The sequence below is a fragment of the Asterias amurensis genome, chromosome 17 (genome assembly GCF_032118995.1).
Source record: "Asterias amurensis chromosome 17, ASM3211899v1".
Lineage (NCBI taxonomy): Eukaryota > Metazoa > Echinodermata > Asteroidea > Forcipulatida > Asteriidae > Asterias > Asterias amurensis.
The window spans coordinates 14,024,837-14,050,755 of NC_092664.1; the positions used below are offsets into that span (position 1 = coordinate 14,024,837).

The following is a 25,919-nucleotide window of genomic DNA, read 5'->3' on the forward strand; positions in this document are numbered from 1 at the left end:
CACCCCTATGTTCCTATATCCCTATGTTCCTACACCCCTATGTTCCTACACCCCTATGTTCCTACACCCCTACGTTCCTACACCCCTATGTTCCTACACCCCTATGTTCCTACACCCCTATGTTCCTATATCCCTATGTTCCTACACCCCTATGTTCCTACACCCCTATGTTCCTACACCCCTATGTTCCTACACCCCTATGTTCCAACACCCCTTTGTTCCTACACCCCTATGTTCCTACACCCCTATGTTCCTACACCCCTATGTTCCTACACCCCTATGTTCCTACACCCCTATGTTCCTACACCCCTATGTTCCGACCACCCCTATGTTCCGACCACCCCTATGTTCCGACCACCCTATATGTTCCAGCCCCTGATGTTCCGACAACCATAGTGTAACTTCCAAGCCCTAAACCTACATGTAACCTTAACCCTAACCCTAGCTAATAAAATCACATGGGGTTAAGGGAGTATAGGGTTGTCGGAATATATTGCCAATTGTACACATGGTGTCCACTAGTGTGTTCTGGCTTTGTAAATGAATATGTGAAAACAATTTGTTCTCTTTAAAAAACTCTTGACCCCCTTCTCCCCCCCCCCCTTTTCCCAACAAATGTACTAGCCTTGTAAATGAATATTTGGAAACGGCTCCTACTTAATCTTATACCAAAACCATTCTAAACCTGCCAAGCCGTTTGTTGTTTTGCCTAATCTCTAAGAGTTCATGACGAATCCTCATCATTTCTATATATTTTTTCCTTTCATAGAGATCGTTATGTGATGGTTATGTAAGCATTCCTTGAGCCCTAAGTCACTCCCAAAACCTGGAACTTTGATGCGATACAGAAAGATTTCTAGAAACAGAGAACCACACCCTAAGAGCAAATCAGTGAATCAAGCAGACTGCTTTAAGAACACGAAGTTAATAAGAACCTTGGAACCTTCAACTTTATGATCAAGATCTTTAAAAGAACCTGGGCACCAACCTGCTCTCAGAACAAGAAGTTACTAACTGGGAACCTACAGCTCTAAGTTCAAGAAGTTTATAAGAATCTTGGAACCTTCAACTTTAAGATCTGGAAACCTTCTGCTATAAGATCCAGATCTTAAAAAAGAACTTTGGAATCTGCAGCTTTATGATCAAGAAGTAAATCAGAACCTGGGAACATTTCAGCTTCTTAAACAAGAACTTTGGAAGATTTCAGCTTTAAGAACAACATCTTAAAAAGAACCTGGGCACCACCTGCTAATAAGAACCTTGGAACTTTCAGCTTTAAGAACAATAAGATAGTAAGAACTTGTGAACACAAGATGTCAATAAGAACATGAGAACCTACTGCCTTAAGTTCAAGAAGACAATCACCTGCTTTAAGGTCAAGATGTTAATCAGAACCTTGGAACTTTCAGCTTTAAGTTAAACCTTAGTTAAGTTCAAGAAGTTTATAAGAACCCTGGAACCTTCAGAGTTAAGATAACAAAGTTGTTAAGAACCATCAAACCTTGTACTCTATGATCAAGAAGTTGATAAGAACCTGTGAATATTCTACTTTTAAGATCAATAACATAATAAGAACCATGGAATTGCCTTTGATATAATCAAGAACTTACTAAGTATATTTGGAACCTTAGAGAGTTAACAATATTGATAAGTTAACTATCTTGGAACCTTCATTTTAACGTTCAGGAAACTGCACAACTTGTAACTATTGTATTTGAGATCAGAAATATGTTTCTATGAATCTTCTGCTTTAAGATCAATTAGTTACTCAGAATTTGAAAGCTTTCTGTTTTTAGATCAATAACTTAATAAGAGCTGTTGAAACTTTCTGCTGTAAGATATTTGTAAGAAGTTGACGAGATCCTTGTTTGTAATGTTCCACTTTCAGATCATGAAAAAGAAACCACTGAGAGTTAGACACATTTTCCATAAACGATTTTCCAGTTTGGGATTAAATAAATGCTGATGATAAGGCTACAACACTTTTTAAAAATTTTAGTTTGTAAAAGTTGCCAAGACAATCATGACCGGACTTGTAACTAAACCACCTTAATTTCAATTCACTTCTCAGATAAATTTTTAAAAATTGTGTAGACTTGTTGGTGATTATCGTGGGCGTCATAAAGTGTTTAGCTGTAGTACAGTACTTGATTTTAGAGCTTCATGTGCCATTAGTTCAAACTTTTTTTATACTTTTTGTTTCGTATGTAAGGATTTCATTGTTGCTGTTATTCATGTACACAATTAGAATAAAAATGAATTGTCGTGAAACACTTGATGTACAAGAAAAAAAAGTAACGTCGTCCCATCTCGGGAATCAAGTTCATGAATTGGGTTTTAGCTTTTAAAGAAATCAAGAAGTTAATTTCACTCTGTTTGCATCTTGTATTCTTTATACAATGTAGGAATCTATGACTAATTGTACAAAGAAGAGAAAATAGAATTGCCTGTTGCAAATAACTAACCAACCAAAAGGACAGATGGTATAAATACAAAAAATAGTAAAATACTCTGACTTTTTTTTACAAAGTTAAAGGGAATCAAAAAGGATTTGAATTTCAACTCTTCGGGTCAATGACTTTCATTTCTTACTTCTGTGATACCTAACATTGCCTTTGAATTGTTATGAAAGTTGCTGAAATTGAAAAAAGTGAGCCTTGCCCCAGGGTGTTGTGGCCGAGTGAATTTGAGCACCGAGCTCAAGCTCCGGTATTTCTGTTCCGCAGAGTGTGGGTTCGAGTCCTGGTCGTGTTCCTGAGCTAGACACTTGGCCATACTTGGGTAAATGGGTACCTGTGAGGGGTGAGATCTTTTCCGAATTGATATAGCCAATGTGATATTTCCACTGAATGGTCTTTCATTTAGCTTAGGGGAATTGTGTCCGCTACTTTAACTGAGGTAAGTGAGGGATGAGGAATTTTTTTGTATCGGGAGCTCAGCGGAGAATTACCAGGACAGTTTCATCTTTCGGGTAGTTACTGTTAGTGACACTGAACTTCAGAAGCTGGCAAGATTCAGGTTGGTATTTATATCAAATATTTGCATCAATAGACCCCCTTGCATGTGGCGTTACTCGTAAAGCGCTCCCACTGCGGTCAAAAAGGGCCCTCACTGGGGTCAAAGGAGGCAAATGATTGGACCATGGCTGTTCTTTGTGCGTTAAAGGCAGTGGACACTATTGGTAATTGCTCAATATAATTATTCGCATAAAACCTTTCTTGGTGACAAGTAATGAGGAGAGGTTGGTGGTATAAAACATTGTGAGAAACGGCTCCCTCTGAAGTGCCATAGTTTTGGAGAAAGAAGTAATTTTCCACCAATTTGATTTTCAAGTTTAGAACTTGAGGTCTCGAAATCAACCATCTAAACGCACACAACTTCGTGTGACAAGGGTGTTTTCTTCTTTCATTATTATCTCGCAACTTTGATGACCTATTGAGCTCAAATTTTCACAGGTTTGTTATTTTATGCATATGTTGAGATACACCAACTGTGAAGGCTAGTCTTTGACAATTACCAATAGTGTCCACTGCCTTTAAACAAGCGTATGAGCTCAGCATCTGCGCTGCGTTTCGCCTTAAGCAAGGGGTCTATAGATTGGTCGTACTTGAATTTGTATTTTTATGAAAGCAGTGAAAACGCAAGGTCTTATACTATTCCAATTTCGTTTGACTCCATTGACCAATTGAGCTGAAAGTTTCACAGGTCCTTTATTTCATTTGTATATGTTGGGTCACATAAAGCAGGGATACTGGTCCTTGACAATTGCCAATGTTGGTTGATTGTTGGCTCTAAGATATTGGCCCTGGCAACTTCCACTTTGAGACATACATTTGAAGAAAGCGAGAGAAAAAAAGTTGCTAAGCGCAGATAATCAACAGTCGGCATCATGCATTTCTGCACAGGCTGCTCAACTAGTTAGAAGCTGCCAATAAGTCTGGGTCCAATTTGAAAGTTTTGCTTTAGCACAAAAAGTAGCTTATACATGTACATGTCAAGTATAGCATTTTAACAAAATTATGCTTACCAGAGTAAGGTTACCAGCCAAACTAGAATGTCATGTGTACAATTTGTGACTGGTATCCTCCTCATTTCTGCTAAGCAAAACAATGTTTGAGCTGCCACTTCTGCCTCTTCCACTGACCACCCAGTGCCCAGTCTGATCAAGTCTCCCTGGATTACATTTGTCCATGTGGACCCTGGGTGGACAGGTGTACGTTTCCACGGGTCAATAACCAGTTTATTTTTTTACCGCAATGCTTTTTTTAACCGCCAAACTTTCTTTATTTTGTTCCCAGCTGAAAAAGATTGACAACTAGGTTTATGGCATAAGCGAAGATTCTTAAAATGACAGGTAAGAATGTACTTCAAGATGCGATCGCCATTTTATTCCCAATAAAGTGTTTTTTATGTCGAAAGTGGTTTAAATACACAGTAATTAATTGGTCAGTAACCTGGTTTTACTAAGCAATGATTTTCAATGAGTACTACCTCCAAGCTTTTTGATGTTGTCTAATGTAAGCTGTGATCATGGGTTGCAATAAAATAACGAATCAGATTGAAATTTCAATCTCTGTTCTCCATTGTCGAATTTCTTTGTTTCCTCTTTCCTTTAATAATTTCTCCTGTATTAAGGGCCATGTATAGCCTAAGTACTGCCACGGCGCATTACAGTTTTTTCCCTTTCTTTGACAACAGACATTTATTTAAAATGTAAATAAAAGTAAGGCTTAAAGGCAGTGGACACTATTGGTAATTACTCAAAATAATTATGCACATAAAACCTTACTTGGTAATTTAATTGGGAGCTGTTGATAGTTTAAAACATTGTGAGAAACAGCCCCCTCTGAAGTGACGTAGTTTTCAAGAAAGAAGTAATTTTCCACCAATTTGATTTCGAGACCTCAAATTTTGAACTTGAGGTCTCGAATCAAGCATCTGAAAGCACACAACTCCGTGTGACGATAGTATTTTTTTCTTTTGACCGATTGAGCTCAAATTTTCACAGCTATAGTTATGATATGATCTTTTGTGCATATGTTGAGATACACGAAGTGAGAAGACTGGTCTTTGACAATTAACTGTCCAGTGTCTTTAAAGCCTGACAACTGTTTATAAGCTTAAGAACAAGCTGGGATACTGAGAACACTGAATTTTAAGTTAAGGAAGAAGAACTAATTCAGAAATAGAAAACAAATCGGCGGAGTATAGTAATCATCGATGACGATAGGGAATTGAAATGAGTGTGGTTGCCGCATCGAACAGCGCCCTCTTTCTGATGAACAGATTAGATGTTCCCTGGAGGACCCAAAGTTTGAAGCATTCTGAATGATAAACGCATTAGTTGCTCCACAAATTAATTTTGTATTTAAAATAAAAAGTGTCCGTCCTCGAGCAACCCCTCCCCTGCTCTAGCTGATGATCTGACAAACTGTCTGATGAGAGACCAGAATTGGGAATGCTATAGAGACGGCGAGGGGGAGGTACAGTTTTAATAACTGGTGGTACGACTGGTGAGGGCGCTAGTTATATCGGAGAATCAAAACGTTGAAAGCACGTTTTGTACCGAATACTAAACGACATGACACGGCCGTGCTCGAGCAAGAAAACGGTTCAATGCTTGCTGACTTTCGAAGCCTAGGATGCTGGCCATTCCATCAGGATAAGGTGAAGGCTGGTTTAAGATTTGTTATGAACATTCATCCAAGTGTTACAGTTATTGTGGTAAGTAACAACACAAATAGTACATTCTTCTTGAAGGAAAATCCGCAACCATTCCGGTGGTTTGCCGGTACGTGCTCGGCTTTGGAAGATACGTGTATTTGCGACACTTGACGACGAGTTACGAAAAGTTGACCACACACGCGCATAAGTTTTTGCCAACATAGTTTATAATATTTAATATTTATATATGACATCATAAAAGTTAACGTCAACTGAAGACAGCTGTTTAAATTGTTAAATAATAGTTAACGGCACTTTGTAAATTGTTTTAATTATTTTAATATTTGTAATTGTAAAAAAATAGTACAAATTAAAGGTCCCAAATTAGACCCAGTAACTGGGGCGCTGTACTCCTTTTCAACAATTTTTGACTTTATCTGTCGTACTAGCGCCCCAGGGAATGGCACAGAATTTTAACGAATACCCAGTTTTTCGCGACACCCAGCCACAAAAAATGCCTCAAAATGACAAAAAGACCAAACAAACTAGCTCAAAAATCGCCTACTCTATTCTCGATACGTCTAGGATGTAACATCAGGCATTTAATTGTACTCACAATCATTTTTTAAACTCCAAATCGATGATTTTTAACTCCGCATCGTGGAGCGATTGACAAGTCTGCGATTTTCGGATGTGTATGGTAACGAAACATGGCGTCGCGTTGTGGGTGGATGTCCATCAACGGCTGTTTAATGCTACACTTGTTACAGGCGTTGCAGCGAATGCTATACATTGTACACGGGGATGGGTACAGGCGCTGCAGCTAGCGAGTGCCCACGTGCGTTCAATCATGGTCAACGTAACTTACACGGTGCCGGGTTGTTGGAAAATTATCAGAAAGGGGGTGAAAAGTTCTCAGAAAGGGAATATTGTCTGAAAGAGGGGATTTTTCTGGTCTGAAGTCTGCTGGATGAAGCTGGATGGTTCTGGATGAAGTCTGCTGGTCTGGATTTTTCTGGTCATCGCCCCCCCCCCCCCAAAAAAAAAAAGGGGAAAAAAAAAGGGGGAAAAAAGATGATAAATAAATAAATAAAAATTCTACAGTGACACTGGCAGCACTAAACATTATAAGAAGCAATTTAACCATGCACAAAAATCGTAGGCCTAGATGAAGTACAGCGGTTTTTATTTATTTATCATATTTTTCCCCCTTTTTTTTGGGGGGGGGCGATGACCAGAAAAATCCCCTCTTTCAGACAATATTCCCTTTCTGAGAACCTTTCACCCCCTTTCTGATATTTTTCCAACAACCCGGCACCGTATAAGTTACGTTGCCCATGATTGAACGCACGTGGGCACTCGCTAGCTGCAGCGCCTGTACCCATCCCCGTGTACAATGTATAGCATTCGCTGCAACGCCTGTAACAAGTGTAGCATTAAACAGCCGTTGATGGACATCCACCCACAACGCGACGCCATGTTTCGTTACCATACACATCCGAAAATCGCAGACTTGTCAATCGCTCCACGATGCGGAGTTAAAAATCATCGATTTGGAGTTTAAAAAATGATCGTGAGTACAATTAAATGCCTGATGTTACATCCTAGACGTATCGAGAATAGAGTAGGCGATTTTTGAGCTAGTTTGTTTGGTCTTTTTGTCATTTTGAGGCATTTTTTGTGGCTGGGTGTCGCGAAAAACTGGGTATTCGTTAAAATTCTGTGCCATTCCCTGGGGCGCTAGTACGACAGATAAAGTCAAAAATTGTTGAAAAGGAGTACAGCGCCCCAGTTACTGGGTCTAGTCCCAAATTAAATAATAATACAATAAATGGAAAAGTTTCCGTATGGCGCCACCACTTTTTCATTCGAAATAAAATAATATAGTATCTAATTTACCTGATTGATATATCCCTTTTTGTATAAATGAGTGAAAAAGTGGTGGCGCCATACGGAAAGTTATCCCAATAAATTGTTGATGTTGACCATGTTGACGTTTCAATCATTCATGTTTTTTTTTTGCCATTAAAAAGTTTCGGCATCAGGCCACCAGTTTTTCTTTCGTCATGTTCATTACGAAATAAACTTTAAATCGGTGACACTATATACCGGAAAACACCGGAAAACTACCAGAAAACACCGGAAAAATACCAGAAAATACCGGAAAACATCTGAAAGCTACCGGAAAACTCCAGCAAATAATAATTCTAAAAACGCGGTCCTACTAAAAGCCGACAACAAGCCGACAACGCCGACAACAAGCCGACAAAACCTACAACAAGCCCAGAGCGCCGCCAACACGCCGCCAACAAGTTTTAAATACCTCAAAAATGGCCAATAAACCATAGATATACTAGAAATATGTGTGTTCTGTAATATACATAAATTTAATGGAAAAACTTCACGAAAAGTGTGTATTTTTTAACCAGAAAAAAACTTCACCCGCACGGAAGGCGGTCATCTTGGCTTAAAATCGTGTTTGGACCAGTCCATTATGATACGGGTAAGTCAGGTTTAGCAATAGAGGGCGGGCGTCATGCACTGTGCACACTGCAGTAAAGGTCTTCACATGAAGCCCGCCCTCTTTTGTTGACAAGTGCTAAATCTACCCGTATCATAATGGTCTGGTCCAAAAACGGTTTTTAAGCCAAGATGGCGTCCGACCGCTTTTAATTCTGTGCGGGTGAAGGTTTTTTTTCTGGTTAAAAAATACGCACTTTTCGTGAAGTTTTTCCATTAAATTTACGTTTATATTACAGCACACATTATAGTTCTAATATATCTATGGTTGATTGGCCGTTTTGGAGGTATTTAAAACCTGTTGGCGGCGCTCTGGACTTGTTGTCGGCGTTGTCGGCTTTTAGAACCGTAGAACCGCGATCGGTTGATCGCGCAGAGAGATTGACCGGCCGATCGCACCCAACATTTCCATCAGTTTTCGGTATTTTCAGGTATGTCGCTTGTATTTTTAGTTATTTTGCTGGTTACTCCTTGGGGTTTTCCGGTATTTTCTGGTATTTTCCGGTGTTTTCTGGTGTTTTCCGGTATTTCTAGGGTATTTTCCGGTAGTTTTCCGGTAGTTTTCCGGTGTTTTCCGGTATTTTCTGGTATTTTCCGGTAATTTCCGGTGTTTTCCGGTATATAGTGACACCGACTTTAAATATTAAACAAGTATCTGAATCTGATTTACTCAACAGTACAGTTTTTTTTTTACTGGTTACAAATTCAGACTTTTCGTGAAGTTTTGCCATCACATATCTGTTTTTATTACAAAGCACACATATAGTTTAGTTGCAATAACGTAACCCTCCTGCCGACGACGTAGCCGGAGGGTTACGAAGCAGACGCAATGTGAGCAGAGCGAAATGGTTAAAAACGTACAATTTCGACAGCTAGTCAGCAGATTTGCTCCATTTTTACCACTTTTGAATATCATGACACAAATTCTAGAAACACAAACTTGATCCTCAATGTCTTATGAATCCTACAATATCACTCAAAACACCATTGAGGAATTAATTTGAAGAAAAGGCACAAAAACTTACCAGATTTCCGAGCGAAAGACCCAGGTTGAAAATTCGAACCTGAGGGGGGCGGAGCTTCGGCCGTGTGTGCACGTCACCAGGGTCAACGACTCAGCGCTGCATGTGGTGCATTGTGTATCCCGGTAACTGTGTAGCCGTAGTCTTGACCCAAGACCATTGATGTTGTGCGGTCACACACAACCAACGTTCGAACGTCAGCGGGTGGCGGGCGCTCTGTTTCTCTGATTTCCGCATCTCACCACGTGTACAAGACTACGGCTGCACAGTTGCAGGGATACAGAATGCACCCCACACACGCAGCGAGTCCATGACGTGCACAAACAGCCGAAGCTCCGCCCCCCTCAGGTTCGAATTTTCAACCTGGGTCTTTCGCTCGGAAATCTTTAAGTTTTTGTGCATTTTCTTCAAGTTATTTCCTCAATGGTGTTTTGAGTGATACTGTAGGATTCATTAGACATTGAGGATCAAGTTCATGTTTCTAGAATTTGTGTCATGATTTTCAAAAGTGGTAAAATGGAGCGAATCTGCTGACTAGCTGTCGAAATTGTACGTTTTTAACCATTTCGCCCTGCTCACATTGCGTCTGCTTCGTAACCTTGCGGCTACGCCGTCGGCAGGAGGGTTACGTTATCGCAACTAACATATAGTTCTAATAAGTCTTTGGTTTATTTGCTGTTTTTTTAGGTATTTGAAACTTGTCGTCGGCGTTTTGTCGGCACTCTGGATTGTTGTTGGCTTTTAGTAGGACCGGTTGATAACACTAACACTAACAGGCAGTTTAACTAAAAAATTACTTAGTAGTAGAAAAAAAACCTGTATTCTATTTTCTAAATAAAAATGTCTTGATCTAAAGTTAATTATTATTTTGTCTTGACTAGATGAGAATGATAGCAATGCTGTCAAAGTCTTAGATTCATAATGGAAGCTGATGTGAGGTGGTGCACCAATTGTAAACTGAGAGGAAAGACCAAGCGCCTGAAACTGTTTCAGATCAATGATGAGTTGGCAGCACTACTTTGTGACAATGACGAGGTAAGAGATGGTCCTGAAGTTTTCACAAAGGCCTGGTCACACAGGCCCCGAGAATGAAAACGAGAACGATAAAAATGCACGTCCTCAATTGTATGACGAAACGTTTGCATATTCTTTGCGTGGAGCAATTCAACCAATCGAGGGCGGCATTTTTACCGTTGTCGTTCTTGTTATTGGTGCCTGTGTGACCGGGCCTTAATTGTTATATTTTTAATATGTATTATTACCTTTTACACAGATGTGTACTAAGGACTGTACATTCTCGAGTTCTGTGAAAAAAAAAATCCACAGGCAAATCACTCGGGTGGGATTCGAACCCACAACCTTTGCATCGCTAGACCACACCAAGTTACCCCGATGGCTAGATGCAGTGTGGATACTATAAGTTATCAGCTGGGCAGCAGGTTTTGCAAAGATCTAAAATACATCTTCTAGTCATGGAGAGATACAAATATACTTATATTGACTGCCAATGAGGTAACTAGTGTACGTCTATTCCTCCGAGGGACTTTGAGTGATCAGAAGAGGGACATTACTTTTGGTCACTCACAAACTCGAGGGTAAATACTAGTTACCTCATTGCCAGTCAATATATGTTTTATATCACACCTCAATCTTAAATGTGAAATAAGAACAGAAATCTGGAAAAGAAAGGACGTTTTGTAGTTGCTGTTCACAGTTCAAGTCAAGAGAGGGGGCTGTAACCAGGCACTATTTTCAAAGCCTAGTGCCCAGCGCACTATTTCCACAAAACACGGGCTTGTGATCACTAGACTAAATTAGTTCACCCCACACCACCGTGTTTCAGCCAACCAGAATACACATAAGCAAGAGGTGTGTTATAAATTCTATTATGTAAACGCTGCTGGTCAATCGTTCTCTCCCTAAATGTCAACAAGGCAAATAAAATGTAGCACTCTAATGACTTGCTAGTAATGAAATATCTGCATGACCTTTGGTAGCAACAACCACTTCATCAGATGCAATAAAGAAAACCAACTTCAACCAAGGTCAGTCCAGCACAGTTCAAACAAAGGAGGGTAATTTATCAGTGCTGTAGTGTGATAAAAAGCCACATAACCTAACTAGTCCAACCAACACAGTCAAGTGTAAAAATAATCTTACATTGTAACTACTTGTGTATAAATAATCTTAAAATGTGATTTTTGTTTTTTTCTAGTGTGTTAACCTAGGTGAGATTTCATCAATCACAAGTCGCATCATACACAGAAGGTCTTCAGACATCCCGATAAGGAAGAAGCGTCGCCCCAACCCGACCCCCGTCTCAACTCCAAAGATGCCAAATATGCTCTCCCGGCCTCCTGGTAGTTTACCCTCACAATCATCACCACTTGGCACGAGCACAGACTCCCACAGGTTACTCAAAACCGTTCCATCTTCAGTAGCTATGCCACTGGTGCGACTGTGGAGGAACAAGAGCGCCCTCTGTTGGTTAGACGCATGCATGTTTCTCTTAGTGTCCTGCCGTAGCTTGCGTGCCTGCCTTGTGAGACTCCCCGAGAAGTCACTCATTAGAATACTATGCAATGCATTCGAGAGCGGTCAGCCCACACAGTGGTCTTCTCAGTCGGGCGATGCAAACTCTCTTAAAAAGCCTGAGGAATGTAGCGCCCTCAACGTGTCTCCCGTCTCGTCTCAGTCGACCCAATCAACCATTCCTTCGTCTGCGCTTGGCGCTAATGGTGGTCAAGAACTATGCAACGCAAAGCCAGTGCAAAATGACCAGGATTCAACACACGCCATCACCCCAGTCGGTGGCGCTGATCACAGGTCAGTGGACCCACTGGACGACGTCCGGAAAGAACTGTTTCAGAAGTTGCAGACGAAGTTGAGTTGTCGGCTCGGTCAAGAGGAATCTCCAGTGTTTGCGTTGCCTGCTCTTCTAAAGCTGGATGGGACTGTGGAAGAGCACTTCCTGTCTAGATATAGATGGGAATTCTACTGTGATCAGTGCGGACATGCGGATATCAGTGTGTAAGTACTGTACAAGACACACAGGCCCATTTTATAAAGCCTCGTTCTAAGATAAATAAGATGGAAAACAAGTCTTACATATCCTACACTGGGAAATTAATAATTTGCACTGATTTAAACAGTACAGACGAAAATACTAAAATGTATACACAATCAACAAACTGACAGATAGATTAAACCGATAAAAGAAGGAATGAACACCAAGAAGGACAGAAAATTATTTTAGAATTAAAATAATTCTAATTTTTTAGAAAGTTAAACAAGTGAGAACTCGAAATAAGCACTGTGAGCACTGTACTTAAAATCATTGTAAAAACTAATTGCAGTTTAAAAAAAAAAACATCCTTGTCACTTGAAGTTGTGTGCTTTCAGGTGCTTGATTTTGAGACCTCAAATGCTAAACTTGAGGTCTTGAAATCAAAGTTGTGGAAAATTACTTCTTTCTCGAAAACTATGGCACTTCAGAGGGGGCCGTTTCTCACAATGTTTTATACCATCAACCTCTCCCCATTACTAGTTACCGAGTAAGGTTTTATGCTTATAATTATTTTGAGTAATTACCAACATGACCAATAGTGTCCACTACAAATTATTATTTCTAAATCATCGATTTTTAATCATTTATTTTGTTCCCTCCAGGAATAAGAAAACCGTTATTACGTTGCCGTCAGTGCCTGCCGATTTCAACATGGCCAACCCAACAATGCTGCAATGCTGTACTCGATGCCAGTCCCAGTCTCAGAAGTCACACCTTGTCTTTCATAGGTACGATACAGACAAGAATTTTGCGACAGGTTCATGGACAATAGACTGTGCAAGTGTAGTGTGTATTCAAATATTTTTTCAGACCATCATGGTCCCATATTCATTACTTTAACACTTCAAGGAGACAAACCCGCGTACATTAATTGGTCCCATGTTTGAATACTTAGATGTATGCAAAGTCGATATTATGAGCTTGGAATCCAGGCCTGGAATTTTTTCTTTCAGAGGGCACTTCTCTCGGAAAGTCTTGAAGTCTATACGAAATTGTTAGAGGGGTATCAAGACCAGGGACCAAGTTCTTAGAGCTGATTAAGCACATAACTTGCTAAGCACAGCAAAACTGTGCTTACCAGATTAAGGTTACATGCCAAACTGCTCAGTCTTAAGTACAATTGGTAACTGACATCCTACTCAATTCTGTCAAGTAGAAAAATGTTCAGCAATATTTTTTGCTTACAGGGAAGGTACACAATTGGTAATTAGTCAAAACAAATATTAACTTAAAAACTGACTTGGTATCGAGCATTAGAAAGCTGTTGATAGTAAAAAACATTGTGAGAAACAGCTCCCTCTGAAGCAGCATAGATTTTGTGAAAGAGGGAATTTCTCACTAAAATAATAAAAGACTTCTAGCTAGAAGTCTTTTATTCTTATCTGAAAGCACACAAATTCGTCCAACAAGGGTGTTTTTTTCTCTCATTATTTTCTCACAACTTTGATGACCAATTGAGCTCAAATTTCCACAGGCTTGTTATTTTATGCTTATGTTGGAATACACACCAAGTGAGAAGACTGGCCTTTGACAATTACCAAACATGTACCTTCCCTTTAAGCAGCTCTATGAAATTGGGTCCAGGGGAAACGGAGACAATGACCTACGAGGCCTCTCTGTAGTTTCAAGCTCTTGAAAAAAATCAATGGCAGTTCAATGATAATTTCATCACAGACACATTTGAAAGCACTTGATCCATTTGACCGTAAATGTTGACTATTTTCTCTTTCTTGCTAGTTCTCCTGCGTGTGTGATGCTGCATTTCCAAGACGGTCTAGCCGACGGTGATTTCATGAAGCACAGTAGATTCACTCAGGGAGGAGTGACCTATACTCTATCGGCAGTCATCCGGTATCGGAGAAATCCAAATCATTTCGTCACCCTGCTTCGAGATCCTGAATGTAAGTATAGATACTCAGACGTGTATGTCATCCCTTTATTGTAGCATGTAGATAACACCAGGCCTGGAATTACACGCAGGTCAAGGCCTCCGTTGCCCGTGGTTTGGGCCTTGGTGTCCCTTCAAAAGTTTCCCATTGACTTCAAGATTTTCCATTGGAAGTGCTTGTTGCAAAACGAAACTGGTCTTGCCCTTTTCAAGATGAAAATCCAGGCCTGTTACATTGGTAATTGTCAAGACTAGGGGCAAGCAAAATCTGCGGTAAGCAAATTTTTGTGTTGAGTATAGCAGAAAAACTTGTCAAGCGTAAGCGTGTTTTACATGCCATCTTGCGCGTTCACACTGGATTTGCATTGTAGGTTATTTATTTCCATACAGTATTATGCACTAGAACGTTAGCAGGCCTCCAGTGTGCTTACGGTTAGCAGCGCTATGAAATGGAAACTCAGATAAACGCAGATAAACGTTACTGACAGTACTGCTTCTCTCAGATTCAAACTGTGGGACATTAAAACTTACTTTTTACAAAACCAGATTTCCTCAAAGTGAATTGATTCTCAAAATTCATTCATTAATTTTATTGAAATTAATTTTATGAGTGATTGCCTATTAATGTAGTTCTTTTTTCTTCGACAGCTAACCATTGGCTGGAGTATGATGACATCCTTCCATCCCCGTTCATGTGGCAAAGACACACCCCTCAGATACCCGCCAAAGAGATCCACGTGTTAATATGGGAACGTGTGACCACTCCGTGCACAGCATGCATCAGGATGCAGTCGGACGTCACCGCCTTGCTTGACTCGCTGGAACACAGCTCACTGCGCAGCATCCAAGAGAGTCAACATAAAACGAACACCAGACAGAGAGGAGATTCCCTCCGAAATAGGAAGAGCATGACAGTGGAACATTTAGGTAGCTGGCGATTATTGCATCAGAGTGGACCTGAACACCACACAAGTGATGGTCGCATCAACAGTGCAAAGTTTTTAAAGGGAGTGGCAGTTGGCGAATTGAATTCTAGCATCGATCATCGGAAAGTACAAGAGGCAGTTGATTTAACATCATCGGAAACGAGTACTGATACAACTGACAATGGTGTTGCCGTTCACAAAGGAACTACACCCTACAGTAGTCAACTTCTTAACGCTCATCTAGAAGCTAGGACGGACAGGAATCACTGCGCTCCTCCTGAAGGTCCACTTGCAGTTCTCAACAGCCTGCGCTTATTCAGACCAAGTGTCACAAAGAAAGACACTACGGGCAGCAAACAAATGGAGCCGGTTATCGCTGCGAATACCGGTGCAAGCACAAAGCAGAAACCGCGAATGCGTCCCCAGAGCTTCTTAGAGAAGGTGCATGCTCGGAGGAAGAATAAACTCGTAGAAAGGGATGCAGGTACTCCGGAAAAGCCCAACACCTTGTCAGTTCTAGATAGGATACCCCAACAGTTGTTGAAATACTCAGGTACAACGGGAGTTCGTTCTAAGAAGGGCAATACGGAAGATGATGCCATACAAAACTGTACTTCGTCGAGAAAGGAAATGTGTAGAACGCAGATCCCCAAACAACTCCTTCCAGCCGCTGTGAATGGTAAACTGTTAGTGTCTCGGAGTGAGCAAAGTCTTCGAGTGACGAGAGTTAAGAGCGTTGATTCTGTTCGAGGAGTATCTACGAAGGTGGGCATATTCCAACCCTACGGCCACCGCAAGTCACATCCAGAACCTCTAGGTAGAGTGACTCAAGTCATTGCTCCGCACCAACAGAACGCCAAGACTGTTGGTGTCAGCCCGTGTACCTCTTGGCAGAAGAGGGTCGGGAAGTTCTCCTTGTCCTCGTCCAGCACAAGCAAGAGAGTGAGGAGGGACAGCACGGACGAGAACAGTTACGCCGATCAGCCAAAACAGACCTGGTACCCTTCGTCCTCTGTGTCAAGTCCAAGTGCCTGCTCGGATGTTAGCTCGTTGTCAGACAACCAGTCCTTTGCCAGCGGTCGAGATGACCTGGCCGCCACGATAGAAGAACTTTGCAAAGCCATAGGCAGCGACTATTCGTGCACTCCCTCTGTCAGCTCGAGGTTCTCCAGTCCGTCGCCAGACATGTTTTACTCTGAGAACGTGAGCTATGAGGGGGGCCCTTATACGCTAGACAACTTACCTAATGACAATCATTGCCTTCTAAATGGTGATTCCAATCATCAATTGACTAATAATAGCGCGCACCAGGTGTCGGAACAACCCGGCGTAGGACACACGCCTTACACACATGCAATGGTCTCATCTATGCATCATCTTTCTGAACCATCAACGGCTCACAGAGATACCCCTTCGCTCACTCCACACAACTCAACTCAAGATGTCACCATCAGTACTTTGAACTACCCTAAGGAAACTCATGTCTCCATTAGTGAAGAAACGCTGCCCTCTGTTGCCCAGACATGCCCAGCCAATAAGCCAATAAAACCACTTGTGAACTCTGCAATGTCGCCCTCTTGTGTGCCCAGCCCGCCAGTTATTAGCACAGTTGCCATGCAACAAGAGCTCCCCAAGCCATGTGATTCTGTGATCCGATCACATGCTCCCGGTAGTTTCAATTCATTAGGTGACACTACAACAGGTGCAATTATTTCTACATCGTTACCAGTGGCTGGTCAGGCAACTAGTGATGGACAGAATGACTTTGACGATATCCTAATGGACTCCAAGTTGTTAGAGGAGAATTTGGATTTCATGGAAACGGATTGGAGCAGTAACTTTGTGGAGCTGCTTGCATAACGATTACCAGCCTGACACAAATTATGCCCAGAAAATAGTTCCCTGTGATGTTGCTTCTTTACACTCTATGACCAGTGTCCAAATTCATAGAGCTGCTTAAAACCATAATGAGCAGCTAAGCATAACAAAATTACGCTTACCAGAATAAGGATTGTCAGCCAAAAACGAAAATTAAAGTAGTGCATGCCTTGAGTTAACCCCTGACACCCACTAGCCATAGACCGATCCATTAAGCTCCGCACTATTGCGTATTGACCAATCATAACGCAACGAAGGTCCGACAGATAAGGTCCGACATGCGTGCGCATATCTTGGCGTGCGCGTCAGAGTTGTGCAGAAAGGCATTGGAGAGTCCCACGTGTTCTTGCTCTTACATGCGTCTTGGGCGGAGCCTACTGGATCGGTCTATTGCTGTGGTGCCTTGTGCTTTTGCCGTGGTGCCCTTTGCAGTTCAAGTTCAAGTTGTCCTCATAGAAGTGCCTCTTGCCGGAGGAAAATTGCTGTGCCCCTTCATGAGCGCAATTCGAGGCCTGATATTGGTCACCCCTTGTTCTTCAGGGGGGAACAGCTTAGCATTGATCATTATGAATGTTCAGTTCTGTGGTTCTTAAATTGTAGAGAACTATTTTATTCCCTAATTAATTTGCATATTATCAAGTTTACTTAAATTAAGATCCTTTTCATAATTTATATATCAAGTTATAAAACCACAGCCTGACAAAATGGGAAGATTGCCAACATTAGGGCTAGAAAAGCTCAGTTGGAGCAAAGGCACATTAGTATGGAGGTCACAGGTTTGATTCCCGCTTTAGTCAATTTTTTTTTGTGAAACCAAAGATTTTATAACTTTTGTATACATGATCGGAGTATTTTAAGAGATAATTTTTATGTGATCCATGTTATTCTGTGCTTTTATGCAATACACTCCACATTGTTTCTGTAACACAAAGACATTTCGTCAAAGTTCAGCACGTTGTCATTCAGTTTTTCAATGGCTTTCTCCAACAGTTGTCACACAACTCAAGAGTTATACATGTGCATTGCCCAGTGACGTACATGTAGGACTGGTTCGGCACAATAAATAGCTAAGCACAACACAATTATGCTTACCAGAACATGATTACCAGCCAATGTGCCTTTGTAATGAATTATGTTCCGCACCTTCCCTTCCTCCCTCGCCAGAAGTACCCATGTGCACTTTGGCAGCCATACTTCAGGCATATACTTGGTGGCATGGTTGGCTTGTGCGTAAATCGCTCGCCTCTCACCAAGGTGACCCTGGTTCAATTTCCGGCTGGGGTCATATGTTAGTTGAGTTGTCAATGGTTCTCTGCTGTGCCACAAGGGTTTTCCAGACCATCTGGTTTTCCTCCCTCGGGAAAGATCAAACACTTTCGATCTTTGGCTGTGCTCCAAGGTCATGATGGGTTGATGTGGCTGGCAGCCAAAGGCGCCTTGCATGCCTGCTTCTGGAACACGTTGTAGCCGCTGCAGTAAGGATGATTAGCCCCCCAAATTATTATATACTGTTGCCAATCTTTACCAGAGTATGAACTTTGTATGATAACAACGAATAAGGCTTAAAGGCAGTGGACACTATTGGTAATTGTCAAAGACTAGCCTTCACAGTTGGTGTGTCTCAACATAATGCATAAAATAACAAACCTGTAAAAATTTGAGCTCAATCGGTCATCGAACTTGCGAGATAATAATGAATGAAAAAACCACCCTTGTCACACGAAGTTGTGTGCGTTTAAATCGTTGAATTCAAGACCTCAAGTTCTAAATCTGAGGTCTCGAAATCAAATTCGTGAAAAATTACTTTTTTCTCGAAAACTTCAGAGGGTGCCACTTCTCACAATGTTTTATACCATCAACCTCTCTCCATTACTCGTTACCGAGTAAGGTTTTATGCTAATAATTATTTTGAATAATTACCAATAGTGTCCACAGCCTTTAAAGATTCCAGTAGAATTTTGATGGTATCAATCAAACAAAAATGCCAGGGGTGGTGCTGAATATTAATCCACGATATTATATTTACTGCAAATGGTGATCGCAAGATTAGAGTCGATTAATCTGTTTCTATGGCATTGATTTGTTAAATTTATACCCAGAAACCTCTCATGTTGGAAAGACTGTTATAAAAAGGGATAAATTAATGATTGACTAAGCCTGATCCAGTCCAGGGCCCACTTTCATAAAGCTGTTAAGCAGAATAAAATGCTTAGCGAATTTCTTTGCTAAACAAAATATGAGTGGGGCACAGTTGCAACACTGAAACCTTATTTCAATATGTGCTAAGCAAGATTTTATGCTTACACACTTTATGAAATTTGGCACAGGACCCAATTTCATTAAAGGAACACGTTGCCTTGGATCGGTCGAGTTGGTCTTTGAAAAGCGTTTGTAACCGTTTTTTATAAAATGCATATGGGTAGAAAGATGTTGTAAAAGTAGAATACAATGATCCACACAAACATGCCTCGAAATTGCGTGATTTTCCTTTTACCTCGTCGACTAACACGTCGGCCATTTCTGGGGGTCAAAATTTTGACTCCCATAAATGGCCGACCGTGTTAGTTCGCACAGTAGAAGGAAAACCACGCAATGTGTGGATAATTGTATTCTACTTTTAAAACATCTTTCCAACCATATGCATTATATACAAAACGGTTATAAACGCTTTTGTTTTGACCAACTCGTCCGATCCAAGGCAACGTGTTCCTTTAAGCTGTTGAGCAAGAAATTTTGCTAAGTCTGGTACCAGTTGCAGTTTGGTAACCATACAGTTATATATAAGAACTAGAGGGCGCACGGGTGATGCTTCGTGCACAAACGCGACGGGACCGCAAGGAGACACGCGCGCGCCATTCTGTACGCCCGTTGAATATGAAACACACGTTGGAGTTTGTGTTTATTAAACGCTACGTGATGCTGTTTTGTTCAACTTACAAAATGGCCGCACAAACACGCTGTGGGATGCCAGTTTTGTCAACTTAGAAAACGGCTGCCGGGGTGCGTATATAGGCCAGTGCACCTTCTAGTTCTTATATATAACTCTATGTTGGTAACCAAAATTTTTGAACTAACAAGGTCTGCCATTTTGTTGAACCAAATTTGGGACTCCAAATAACAGACTGTGTTAGTTCACAAAGTATAAGGAAAACCAGAAAAATTTGAGGGTTATTTGTGTGAATCATGCATTAATCTACTTTTAAAACATATTTCCAATCATTCATTTGATTGCATTTTCAGAAAAAAATTGCCCCTAATCGAAGACTATGTAATCTCAATTCATGCTTCCAAACTGGAACAGTGTATCAATGCAGTACCATCATCTGCGTAAACTTGCCCAGTTTCATGTTTAATTGACTTTTTTTTTTTTTTTTGGGGGGGGGGGAAGAATATTGTGAAAATATCGTAGCAAATGATTTAATTTCAAGCTCATTATCCTACGTGTAATACGGTGGTACAAACTTATCTGAAAGCATTTACATTTTTGCACAATAAACTCCTGAAAATGTCACTGGTTGTGTTGTTTTGGCCGTTTTTATTTTGATTCTGAGAAAAAATAGATGTATTGTTTAAACATTTTGGAGGATTACACATTTCGGAAAGCCCCTCTCAGATTCATCGCACGAGAAAAGTGAAATTAACTAGGGCCCATACAATTTCATAAAGCCTGTTAGAACAAAAACTTGCGAAGCACAAACAAACTCTTGCTTAGCAAAAATAGTTTACCACCCAAAATATTTTACGTTCTCTGGTGTGAGTGGTATTGATTGCTTAGCAAGCAGAATTTTCCTGCTAAATAGCTTTATGAAATTAGGCCCAGCCCCCCTACTGTGTTGTTATGTTCTTGAGACTAGGTGAAGTTTAGCAATAACACAGGACATTGGCAATATTTCATTCGGATACTTAATGGTGTTAAGCAATGAACCTCAAACGTTTGAGAACAAGTGTCCGTGTGCATAAATTACATGTATTTGAATTAACAAAATCAAGTAAGTGAAAATAAGAGCGATTTGAATGAAACAAAATAACGTGAGTGAAAATAAGAGTGATTGCATAAAACATTTTAGTTTCCGATAAATACCTTAGGGAAAGATTTGTTTTTTGTTTTTTTAATCTTTGCAAAACTCGGGGTTTCATGCTTGGCAGAGCGCCGTTTCGAAAATTCTAGGGGGGGGGGGGGGCGGGGCGGGGGCTGGACAGCAGATTTTTAAGCTGCACGTTTTCAGGTGCGGGAAAACAAATGGAAGAGTTTTTTATTCCAGTGCGCCGCCGTATCGAAAACATTCTGGTGTTTCCTCCAGAAAAAAAAACCCACATGGATTTTTGAAAAACACAGGTTTCACAACTCACCTAGAAACTTTGGTAATGAGCAAACAAACTCGGCCATTTAACGCATGTTTATTATGCCTTCTAAATAAAACTGTTCGGCCAAAAAAATGTTAAAGACACTTGACACTATTGGTAAGTGCAAAGACCAGTCTTCTTTGTGTATTTCTGCTCAACATTACGCATAAAATAACAAACCTGTGAAAACTTGAGCTCAATTGGGCGTCGAAGTTGCGAGATAATAATGAAAGAAAAAACACCCTTGTCACAGGAAGAGGGGAGCCGTTTCTCACAATGTTTTATACTATCAACCTCTCCCCATAACTCGTTACCAAAATAAGGTTTTACGCTAATAGTTATTTTGAGGAATTAACAATAGTGTCCACTGCCTTCCTTTTAAAAGGCCGCCTTCTTTTATCCCCCTTTAAAAAAACACCGAAAAACCCCCGAAGGATTTATTCTAACGGTCTCAGACGAAAACAAGAAGAAGAAAAATAAGCTGGTTGTCTTTAGCAAAGTGTCGGGCGGCCATTTTGATTTTGTTCTGCAGGAAGAGTTTGTAAAAAAATCAAATTTCCTAATATATTTGTTTAATTGAGTGACAGGCACCGGGCCCAGTTTCATGGCTCTGCTTACCGTAAGCACAGAATCGGCGCTTACGGAAGCAGGGAATTCTGTGCTTACGGCAAGCCTATTTTCGGCGCAAAAATTCGGCGCTTGCATGTAAGCGGGGAATCGTGTTCGTAAGCGCAGAATTCGGCGGCAAGCAGAGCCATGCAATTGGGCCCAGTCCGTAGCTCGTCTCGCCGCCAAGAACGCCAATGGCATGCACGGACATTATATTTACAAAAATGTATAGCACCTCTCTTACTCGTTTCATTTTGTGTGACAACAAATAGCGGCCTCCAGGCGATATATCAGCCAACGACTAGCCGAGGGGCGATCTGATGACGTATTAGCACCTTTGTTGCCATGGTTACTGCACGTAGTCAGTAGTTTTGATCCAGGGTTCATCAGTGTCTTTTTAAATATTTTTTTATCAGACGATACGACGGTGGGGAAACTAGCAAATAATTAAAAATCTTGTCAACACAACGGATTCTTTGCTCCGTTTTTAAACACCTGAGATTATAGGCCCAATTATTGTTAACGGGATTGTTTCAACATTCTTAAGAGTTTGACGTCACTCCCGGAAGTGTTCGCGCCCCCTTTCGAAGGACTGTTCATGTTGACGTGTGAGAAGACACACACCCGAGCTGCAAACTGTGATATTTAGCAAATATACAGAAACTTAAATTCCCTGAAAAACAAACCAAGCGCTGGAAATAAAAGCTAATGAACGAATTTGACATTCTTCTTAATAATCATGGAAAACTCCTTATTATATTGGATGAACTTCTAATTTCCCGATTGCTGCAGGAAAGGCTCCCCAGTTCGTTCGTTGCTGAGGCACATCACGCTAGCTCAGCAAATAGTTCAACTTGAACCATTGCCACCAATATGAACTTCCTATTGTTAATCGGTACTTTTATTTCCTGAAATGATGATTTAAAATTATGTGCACAGCCTTGAGTCATGGGTTGACAATTTGTTCATGTGCATTTATGAAGAAAAAAAATTTGAAAACCATTGGTAGCAGTTACTCCTATACTATAAAAATTAAGGAGTAAGGACAAAAAAAGTACTGCGTACTTGTTGCACACGGTGCACGCGCGCTACTGCACATTGTGACGCGTGATACACAGATTGTGCACAAACTCCGTACATCCGCCATGCATCATCCATGCGTACTATTTTGAAGATGCACACAACGTACGCGCGTGTGGCGATCTCTACACACACGTACCCACACGGACGCCGGACGTCGAGGCGAACGAAGCAAACGATAAGAAAACAGGTAAGTTTTCGTAGTGGTTCCTTATCGATTTTTCTCCCAACACATGGGTATTTTCTGGAGACACAGCAGCTGATGCACCCAGCGTGAAATACCATAGAGGAACACCGAAGGTCATTTTTAGTGTAGTCCGGTACCAAAAGGCCGTGTTTAGTCGTGCAAAAGTATCACAATAACTTGAATTCCGCACACTCCCACACCGGACAACGGAAAACTACACACCGTGTGCGAGGACGTTGTCTGGGCCGTGTTGTGGCCAACATTTCCCCCGTCTCAAACTCCGCGTTCGTCCTTAGCGACAGGGAAGTTTTATGTGCAATGCCGGACGTGCGGGAATTGTAGTATTCTGCTGCATGTATTAACAACCTGTTTGCTGTCGAGGCTTCACAGAGACGGTTTGAAGGTTTGATATTAAATTACTTTTTATAACTGGAGTGCTGTTGAGTGTTGTTTTGTAAACCAAATCCCATTTCGGTCACCACTTGACTTCGATGTTATTTAGGCTATCGTTCATTAAATTTGACACCAGCAAAAATATCTTTATTTTAAAGTTTAAATGATTGTGGATGGTCATAGAAATAAGTGAAAAGTTTGCAATTTATTGGTTCTGCTGTTTCACATTTATTGGATCTATCGTTGTTGTAGAGTTGAATTTGTAATTTTCTTCCTCCATGGTATAAAACAAATAATTTCTAATTGTTTAATATGCCTGTTTTATAAATTGATTTTAAAACTATTTATTTTTTAGTTGTAGTACTTCGTATCTTTGGGATAAATTGTATAAAATGATCACACTTTTTTTCTTGTAAATTTAAAAGTTGAATACTGTAGCAGGCTGGTCTAACTTCCTTCCTCCATGATGGTCTATGTATTGTATGCACCACTGACCTGGCTGGGAAAAGTTTCCGTATGGCGCCACCACTTTTTCATTCGAAATAAAATAGTATAGTATCTAATTTACCTGATTGATATATCCCTTTTTGTAAAAATGAGTGAAAAAGTGGTGGCGCCATACGGAAAGTTATCCCCTGGCTGTATCGTACGCCCAGTGTCCATAAATTGCGTTAAAATGTCCACTTTTATCTGATGCAGATGTTTCATTTTTAAATGTAAACAATGATGTAAGGAAATGGAAATAAAAAAGGTGTTTAACGTCACAATTGACCCTGGCTGATGTAGAGTAAAAACAAAGAATTCAATTTGGAAGTTCCCTTGGCAGAAAGACCGACCTATTTTGTCACATTAGGTGTGACCAATCACATTGTTTGGAGTAAACCAGCACAGCTAGTACCCCCTGGTGAGATAACCTGTTGAATTCAGACATTTATTATTGCACAGACAGAAGTATGTCACTCATTGATTCAATTTATTGTTAGGAATGTACTAGACCCAGTGACTGGGGCGCTAGATTTCTTTTTCCCAAAAAATTTTGACATTATCGGTCATCGATTCCTTTTTTCTAAATTTTTGACATTATCGGTCATAATTTTGGAAAAAAAGAATCTAGCGCCCCAGTCACTGGGTCTCGGAATGTACACAGTATTGACTCTAGTTACCGCATTAATTTGGTGTACGTTAAGAACACTGGAAATCAGGATTTTGTAAACGGGTACTTTCAAATTTGCTTGAAACTTTAAAAACCTGGTGTCCAAATTGTTTACTTCATTTCATTAATTCAATGGTTTATTAAAAATCTATTCAATTCGCTGCCAGCAGCAGAATTACATGAACAGTCACTTTAAAAAGTTGGAGTAGTGAGATTACATTTTACTATTTAAAATGGCCTAAATCTTACACAGAAAAACACCGAGTAAAACATTACACTAATAATTTAAATGGCGTAAAAACATTATACTCAAATGAGAGATTTTGACTACTTTTTGACTACATTAAAAATGGGTGTCCAAATTTAAAACAGGGTGCTCAAAAGATGCCTATACACTGTAGACAGTGCCCCTGGAGCTGGCTAACACTGGAAAATAAATACACAAGCGTGAATACATTGTAGAACCTCAAAATCTGTATAAAAAAAATTCCCAGACATGCCAGAAGGGAAGATTTGATATAACCATGGAGGAAGAAAATTACCTCCATGATATAACACTGTACAGAGCTCACTATAAGCAATACTTTTTCTAGGGCTGTATGCTTTGTTTTTGAAAGGGCAAGGCCACCAAGGCATTTTCTCTTTGGCAAAGGGCACCCTTTGAGGAAATTGTAAATTTTTACTGGAGCATTTCAAGGGCACCAAGGCAATGGCAAGGGGCCACGGAGGCAATCGCCTTCGTTGCCTTCGTGAAGTATCACGCCTGTTTTTCTCTTATCAGTGTATGCAACTTGCATGCAACAACATAACCTTGATGTTGTATGCATAGACATTATGATGAGTAGGTGTGTGAAGCTTAGTGTTAGACGGAATTCAAATTCACGGGTCATCTGAACCTATACAACAATTTATTTCAAAGATTCCAACAACCAGGCATGGCATGGTTTATTCCGAATTTAATCTCATTTCTATGTCCCTACATTGTTATTTAAAAAAAAGCCAAAAGCTTAGCAGATCGTATCGTTGTAGGTAAGACCTTTATTTAAAGCCATTGGACACATTCGGTAAACAGTATTGTCCAAAGGCCCACACTTCGTGTTTCACAACTTATATATAAAATAACAAACCTGTGAAAATTTAGGCTCAATCGGTCATCGTAGTCAGGAGAAAATAACGGGAAACCCACCC

At 40.5% G+C, this 25,919-nt stretch overlaps 3 protein-coding genes across 4 annotated transcripts in view; all 3 read left to right on the forward strand.

Moving 5' to 3' along the window:
- The window catches only part of LOC139950137 (uncharacterized), a 30,036-nt gene extending 27,520 nt beyond the window's left edge, over positions 1–2,516 (forward strand). The window contains exon 18 of the mRNA XM_071948764.1: positions 770–2,516. The gene's annotated coding sequence lies outside the window, so the exon portion shown is untranslated. The remainder of the gene's footprint in view (positions 1–769) is intronic.
- Positions 2,517–5,583: 3,067 nt separating this feature from the next.
- On the forward strand, positions 5,584–20,504 carry LOC139949916 (uncharacterized). The gene is made up of 6 exons (XM_071948489.1): positions 5,584–5,724; positions 10,088–10,241; positions 11,422–12,236; positions 12,876–13,001; positions 14,011–14,174; positions 14,810–20,504. The coding sequence occupies exons 2-6, from the start codon at positions 10,128–10,130 to the stop codon at positions 16,945–16,947; spliced, it is 3,357 nt and encodes a 1,118-aa protein (XP_071804590.1). The 5' UTR covers positions 5,584–5,724; positions 10,088–10,127; the 3' UTR covers positions 16,948–20,504.
- Positions 20,505–23,079: 2,575 nt separating this feature from the next.
- The window catches only part of LOC139949483 (dual specificity tyrosine-phosphorylation-regulated kinase 4-like), a 64,841-nt gene continuing 62,001 nt past the window's right edge, over positions 23,080–25,919 (forward strand). Inside the window, exon 1 of one of the 2 annotated variants that reach the window (XM_071947846.1) lies at positions 23,080–23,188. The gene's annotated coding sequence lies outside the window, so the exon portion shown is untranslated. Of the gene's footprint in view, positions 23,589–25,919 lie in introns of both variants that reach the window. The other variant, XM_071947845.1, reaches the window with a different exon arrangement.

What these genes read in the sequence shown, in the direction of transcription:
- LOC139949916 (XM_071948489.1), top strand. Translation starts at nt 10,128, where the DNA reads ATGGAAGCTGATGTGAGGTGGTGCACCAATTGTAAACTGAGAGGAAAG. An exon ending in TACTTTGTGACAATGACGAG is followed by an intron (nt 10,242 to 11,421) that starts GTAAGAGATGGT and finishes GTTTTTTTCTAG; the next exon opens with TGTGTTAACCTAGGTGAGAT. An exon ending in GGACATGCGGATATCAGTGT is followed by an intron (nt 12,237 to 12,875) that starts GTAAGTACTGTA and finishes TGTTCCCTCCAG; the next exon opens with GAATAAGAAAACCGTTATTA.